The 7,586-nt window shown below is 35.2% G+C and overlaps 1 protein-coding gene across 1 annotated transcript; it reads right to left on the bottom strand.

Annotated features, from left to right (window-relative positions):
* Nucleotides 1-30: 30 nt before the first annotated feature.
* Nucleotides 31-7,499, bottom strand: LOC108525897 (integral membrane protein GPR180-like; the record flags this gene model as incomplete). The annotated part of the gene is made up of 4 exons (XM_017866676.1): nucleotides 31-458; nucleotides 1,622-1,699; nucleotides 4,112-4,303; nucleotides 7,342-7,499. Coding segments are annotated over 4 exons (587 nt in total), but the record flags the coding sequence as incomplete, so codon positions are not given.
* Between the last annotated feature and the right edge of the window lie 87 nt (nucleotides 7,500-7,586).

The following is a 7,586-nucleotide window of genomic DNA, read 5'->3' as shown; positions in this document are numbered from 1 at the left end:
TGAATATTTTACCAAAATAGCATATAGTTATTTTCACATTTATTTCCATATAGAAATTGCTTCAATCATTTTATAACAACACTTTCTTCAAAGTTTGTTGTTTAAGTATATTTCAAAACATTTCATTTATTACCTTTTTTTCAGTCTTGGTACTGCTTAAATGCAGTTATATAAATAACGTGCTCTGCTTTCGCTGTTCAAGTTTTCATACTAAATGTATGAAAAAAAAGTAACTGTATTTGGATCCTTATTGCACTCTTTTAAACCAATTCACTTTTCCTCTCAACAAATATCAAGTATCAGAAATGAGGGCGACTTTTGTGTCCAGATGATATGGTCAGTGGTAGTGTTACTGAAGAAAGTGAAGAAACTTCCCAATATAGACTGTGAGATAGAAAGAGTCTGTAGAGAATAACCATGGAAACAGACTGGCAAAGGATAACACCTATTGTAATAACCTGAAAAGAAAAGAAAGGAATGCTTTTACTGCATGCAGAAACAGAGAAATAATATTCAATTTTCATGAATCTATATATGCTTTTATATAAATACAATATTCTATCTTTCATCTTTACCATAGGTACATTTTATCAAAAAAAATTTCTGACTAATGCTCTAATTGTTTAAGGATAAAAAATCCCTTTAACAGTTATTTTGTAGATGAAAAGTAAGGCATAAAAGAATAACTTGCTAAACCATTCTCTCCCAAGGGTATGCACTACAGACAAGCGTTTCAGTAAATAAGAAAATCAGGTTCCTAGCTAATTTAGTAATAGAAATAAAGCATGCTCCTACCTGAACTTTAAAGAGTCCTCTAAAAGCCCTTTCAAAATTCTCAAGTTGCTTCTCTGTTTTGTAGACTACTGTCCTATCTATTCACCCTTTGTAAATACCTCAGGCTCAATAAACATTTGTGCATTCAGGCACATACTGCATTGCTTGTAAAGGGCTCCTGGCCTCTATTTTGAAATGATGGAGCCATTCACCTAAGAAGGTAGTTATCAACACAATCAAAATGCATCATACTTCAGCATGGCACTCTGGTTTGTAGTCTGTTAAAGCAACTAGACTGATTTTACAAATCTTGATTTTACTATTATGTAACAAAAAATTTTTTAAAAGATGTATTATAAATTATCTAATTTATAAAACAAAATTTCTATTTTAAAATTCTCTATTGTCGTTTCTAAAATAAGCTAAAATAGAATCAAGAAAAGCTATTTCCACCATTTTGCTTATAAATATTTTAAAATNAAGCAACTAGACTGATTTTTACAAATCTTGATTTTTACTATTATGTAACAAAAAATTTTTTAAAAGATGTATTATAAATTATCTAATTTATAAAACAAAATTTCTATTTTAAAATTCTCTATTGTCGTTTCTAAAATAAGCTAAAATAGAATCAAGAAAAGCTATTTCCACCATTTTGCTTATAAATATTTTAAAAATATTTTAAACTTTAAATTTATCTACTTACTGGTTTACTACTTTGTTTCAAAGTTTTAAATAACCCAGAAAATGTCTTAAAAAATAAACAGGCCCCTCCTATTTAAATATTCTCCCAATTAAGACAATATTTTCATTAAAAAAAACTAGTTTCATCATGTATATTTCTTACCTTGTCTCTTTGGTAGTCGCTAAAAATGACAGAAATGCATGCAAGAACCGGATGGCATAAAAACCACAAGATACAGCCCTGAAACAAATGAAAAAGTGAAGTAAGTACAGCTGTGTATTTTTTTTTTTTCAGAATGTACCATATAAAAAATGTTACTAGCATATTTAGGTCCTGATTAACCTCAACAGGCCTTTAGAGTAGAGCTTGCAATAAAATGTAGAAATAAATTTACTGTTGCTGTGACATTCATATTTTGTTTCTAACCAAATGAGTATTTTTGGAGTACTTATAATCTTATGTTTATAAATCTGTTGCATACACATTTTGATATACTACAAATTATTAATATAACAAATTATTAAGTAACAAAATCAAGGCACAAATGTGTAATATTCCTGTAAAAAGAAAAAAGAATGTACATTCATATTTGCATGCTGATACACAAAGAAATTCTGTAAAAATACACAAAAAACATTAATAGTTGCTATCTGTTTGAGGGGTAGAACAGAGGAGGGGGAGCTGGGCAGGTAAGAATGGGTAACTGTTTATACTTTTCAAATATTTTTCTATTTTTCCTTGAACCATGGCAATGTATTCTCTTTTCCAAAATTAAATTTGAAATAAAAAAATAAGTTAATAAATAGTAGCTGTTGAAATGTTTGGTACATTGAAGATACAGGGAGAAAAAAACAAGATATAGAAAAACGTTTCGTATGTTACTATTTGTATAAAAATGAAGGGAAATATATATAGGCATATATACTTAAAACTCTCTAGAAGGATAAATTAAGAACTAATAGCAGCAATTGTGTGAGGAGATGAGAATAACTTTTTGCTACTCCTTACTTTTGGATGTTTGACCCTATTCAGCAAGTTAAATTAAAACATAAAATACTTTAAAATTTGCACTGCTTTAAGCATAAAGCAAAATAAGAGGCCGGGTATGGTGGCTCACGCCTGTAATCCCAGCACTTTGGGAGGCCAAGGAAGAAGGTTCACAACGTCAGGAGATCGAGACCATCCTGGCTAACACAGTGAAACCCCATCTCTACTAAAAATACAAAAACTTAGCCGGGCGTGGCGGCACGCACCTATAGTCCCAGCTACTTGGGAGGCTGAGGCAGGAGAACGGCATGAACCCGGGAGGCAGAGCTTGCAGTGAGCCGAGATGGCGCCACTGCACTCCAGCCTGGACGATAGAGCGAGACTCTGTCTCAAAAACAACAGCAACAATGATAAAAAGCAAAATAAAAAAAGTAATGCCCAAACACCTCAAATATATATTAACTTATCAAACAATAAGCACTACTGTCCCCGTGAAAAACTGAAAAGCAGGATGACCTCTTCTTGTCTTGTGCTCAGAAGCCTGAAGTTGGTTCCTAGGGCTGCAGCAGCAGCTTTGCAATGCTCAACACTAGCAATAAAGCAGGAATCTGGCTCTCCTTCCATAGCTGCCTTAGAATAACGGTCAATAACTCTGGACAAGGTAGGCTGACTGAACAGAATCAGTCTGATCAGAATGCTGGTTTGAGGTGCTAAAATGAAGGGGTACGGATTCTCTCAATCTGACAGAAAAAAGAAACCTTCTAGGGAGGGAGGGTTCTATAATGTTACTGCTCTAACCCTTCTCCTGTATAGAAAAAAGCCGAATTTGCTTTTAGATCTCACTAGCAGAAGAAGGACAAGAAAGGAGGAATAAAGTGACAGGATCTCATGTGGATGGAGTGAGGTTGGCTGAAATATGAACTCAGCCTCCTGGCTCCAGCTGCTTATGCTGAAGGATAGCTCCTAACAGTCTGTTATAAAACATTGTATAACTCTGAGAATAACAGTTTATAGTCAATTAATAACTTGAGAAATCCAAAGCATATTTGATTTTAAAAATTTAAAATTATGATATTACAGAAAAAAATGCAAAATCCCTATTGATGAAAATATGAACCAGGCAAAACTGACCTGCAAAGAGTATAGGGAAAGTACTGTCTCACAGGTCTTGTAAAATGGGGATAATACCTACATCACGTAAGTTGCTAAGGTTAAATGAGTTGAACCACATAGAGAACTTATGGTAGTGCTGTCACATAACAGGTTTATTTTTTTACAAAAAACAAAAAACAAGGTCTCGCCCTGTCACCCAGGCTGGAGTGCAATGGCCCAATCTGGGCTCACTGAAGCCTTCAACCCACAGGCTCAAGCAATTCTCCCATCTCAGCCTCTCGAGTAGCTGAGACAACAGGTGCTCGCCACAAAGCCTGGCTAATATTAATTTTTTGTAGAGATGGGATCTATGTTGCCCAGGCTGGTTTCCAACTTGGGGGCTCAAGCGATCCGTCTGTCTCAGCCTCCCAAAGCACTGGGATTACAGGAGTGAGCCACCGTGCTCAGCCCAGAAGTTTAATAAAAGTTAGCATGTAGTTGTTTATTAACTTCCCAAAGAAACCAGAATGAAATGGATAATCAGAATAAACCATTTTCTTTCCAAACCCATACTTTGGCAAATGTGAAGTAGAACTCCCTTTTGAGCGTACTTCTCTCCACTGTGATGATCTGATAGAGTCCACAGCCTAATGACAATGCTAGGCAAATTCTTAGAACGATTAGCAGGATCCCTGCTAAGTTGTGGTGTGAATGGTAGCTATGATGACTGGTATCTTCAAACTGTTCCCAAAGTAGCAAAACACTCTGCAAAAGAAAAACGATATTACGTTTAGGAAAAAAAAGATTATACCTAATTAAATATTTTTTTCAACTCTTTAATAAACATCCCTTTAAATGTTATATAAACATTCCTATCAGACCATAGAGGTTGTTAATGAATGAAGTACACTCTTTTCATCACTCTAATACCCTAAGCTAGAAAAAATGAATTTTTATGAAGTGAGACCACAGTTAAGAGATTTTTTTTAAAATTCTATTGCTGCTGGGAGTGGTGGCTCACGCCTGTAATCCCAGCACTTTGGGAGGCCAAGGCGGACAGATCACCTGAGGTCAGGAATTTGAGACCAGCCTGGACATTACGAAACCCCGTCTCTACTAAAAATACAAAAAATTAGCTGGGCGTGGTGGTGGGCGCCTGTAATCCCAGCTACTCAGGAGGCTGAGGCAGGAGAATCACTTGAACCCAGGAGGTGGAAGTTGCAGTGAGCTGAGATTGTGCCATTGCACTCCAGCCTGGGCAATAAGAGTGAAACTCCATCTCAAAAAAACAGGAAAAAAAAAAAAATTCTATTGCTGTCATGATTCAAATAAGATCATCTCTAAGGATGAAAACGAACTGAAAAGGTTAAAAGAACAAACTTTCTTCTACATCCATTTCCTTGTTACTTCAACAACACCATTGAATGTAAACCGTTCTGCATTCAAACTGGCTATCTCAGGGTAACTTTCAAACATTTCAGTGTTTTTTGTGCAACTCAGAAATTAAAAGTCAGAATTGTTGATTTCAGACTTTATTCATTTTCACGGTAACATCCCTTAGTAAAGGACAGCATATTTTCATTATTCACTATAAATCCTCAGGGCACTGTTATTCATCACTGTTTACTGACCCTTTCTCCCATGTTGCTAACAGTAAAAGCTCAGCTAGTTCCTCATTAAGCTATTCTGTTTATTACTATTCAAAATAAATTAGTGTCCATGTTGCCTCCATCTTTACTAAACATCAATCACTTAACTTACTCTAATATTTTAACCATTGCAACACATGTCTGCAGCTCTCTGCACTTCTTTCCTTTGTCAAGTCAGCCAGCCCTCACTCAGAATTGAGTCTTTGGTGACTTTCAAGAACTTTTAGAATACATCAAAACTCAATATCAAATCCAATTATTATGTTTTATGGGGTTTATCAGCAACCTCTTGCTTTCCTCCTTCTCACATCCTCTACACTAATTTTACTCCTGCTACCATTCTTGTTAGGTAAACTCCTTTGTCACTATAATATGTGAAATTCCTTCTTGGGCTCAATATTTGCTCTGTTACTGAAAGTGTTATTCTTCCAAACCACCAAATTATACCCATCTGATTTCTCTTTTTTTTTTTAGACAAAGTCTCACTCTGTTGCCCAGGCTGGAGTGCAGTGGCACGATCTCAGCTCACTGCAACCTCCACCTCCCAAGTTCAAGTGATTCTCCTGCCTTAGCCTCCGGAGTAGCTGGGATCACAGGCATATACCGGCTAGTTTTGTATTTTAGTAGAGATGGGGTTTCACCATGTTGGCCAGGCTGGTCTCAAATTCCTGACCTCAGGTGATCTGCCCACCTTGGCCTCCCAAAGTGTTGGGATTACAGGAGTGAGCCACCGCGCCCAGTCTCCCATCTGATTTCTTAACCTACATTTCTAAACTTCACTTTTGCAACACAGAAGTGCTACCACAGAGCTACCACAGCCCATAGTTCATATTTTACATATTCAAACTTCCCTGTTTTCATATACATATGCTAATATGTGATCTGTATAAAATATGTACGTATTTGTATAGTCTCTGACTGCCTGTCTGATCTGCCTTGTCTGGGTTGTTGCTGAAGACCAGAGCTATGTTTAATGTATTCTTCATAAATTCTCATATAAACTCTAGTGTAATATCATCTTAGTTCTCAACTTATATTTGTCTTTGACAGTAAATTAAAATTACAATGAAATAATAAAATGTAATTTTAAAAGAAATAAAAGTGAGAATTTAACCTGACATTGACACTACTCTCCATAAGTCCTGGCTCAAAACATTAAGTTGGTAGAATCTTAACTTTATTTTAATCAATTCTTCTAATTCAATTCTTTCTCATCATCCCCTTTCCTGGCACTATCTCCTTTCTAAATATCACCACCTGTGATATGGTCTCTTTCCCAAATCATTCATGTAAATTCAATACTCCTATTCCACTCAAAACCTACTATATTAAATAAATACTAGGGATAGAAAGATGAATAAAGCACTGGCCCCATCCTTCATTAATACATTTTCAATTTATTTAATGCATTAAACTTACATTATAATGTCCTTTACAGAGCCTAAGTATATAGTTCATTTTCATCTATAGCTAATGCTCATCAAAACTTAGTAAAATTTTATTTTATACCTTTCTTCTTAATTTTACAAATCCATGGAACACAGGCATATGGGTATCTTAGAATGTCAATACTATTAATACAGACGAAAAGAAAAAAAAAGGCATGCAGGACCTTTATTTTAAGACCGGTTTTGTTTTACATTTGCTTTCAAAACAAGATCCCATTCTTTTTTAGTCTATATTTTGCCTTTTAATTAATCTTAGATAATCACCTGAATTCTTTTATGTACAAAGTAGCCAATCCTAGAGATTGACAATGGATAAATCTCAAATTCACTGAATCACTCATTCAATGTTAAGTACTTACCATGTGCTAGAGAAATATGAAAGAAAGCTATTATTAAGTAGGAAATAAGACTCTAACCTAGTATTAAACATATGGTGCTTAAATAAGCTGATAGGAAGCTCAAATTCAGATAAATTATAATTAAATTCTGCAGTCTACATATAGTAGCATCCAGATAATTAAGATTATTTGATCTAACGCTCTTCAAATTCATACTTTAAATGACACAAATTGTAGAAGCTCAGACATTTCAAGAAAAAAAAAATGACACAAATTCCTCATGGGTCCCAGGTTTCAATTCTGAACTGAGGCATGCTCCAGTTTGCATTTCTGAGGATTACTAAGAGAAACAGAGTATCAGCACTCACCTGTGTCATGACGATGACCACCGCAATGCCAGTGGATGCAGGCGTAGAATCCCACTGCAGAGGTCTGCTTTGCGACTTCTTCATTCTGACTATCGTCCAACCCATGCATAGACTCAAAAGCAAGTATAACATCTGAATTTGGGAAGCGATGTCAAGAACTAATGAGACATGAAAACCAATGTCAACCAAGTTTTCACAATATAAAAAAATTGAGTGCTTTTTGCGTTATGATGAGAACATCTTTT

The sequence above is a fragment of the Rhinopithecus bieti genome, unplaced genomic scaffold (assembly GCF_001698545.2).
Source record: "Rhinopithecus bieti isolate Rb0 unplaced genomic scaffold, ASM169854v2 scaffold_31433, whole genome shotgun sequence".
NCBI classification, from domain to species: domain Eukaryota; kingdom Metazoa; phylum Chordata; class Mammalia; order Primates; family Cercopithecidae; genus Rhinopithecus; species Rhinopithecus bieti.
Note: the sequence above shows the minus strand (reverse complement) of the source record. Positions and strands in the feature narration are given on the sequence as shown.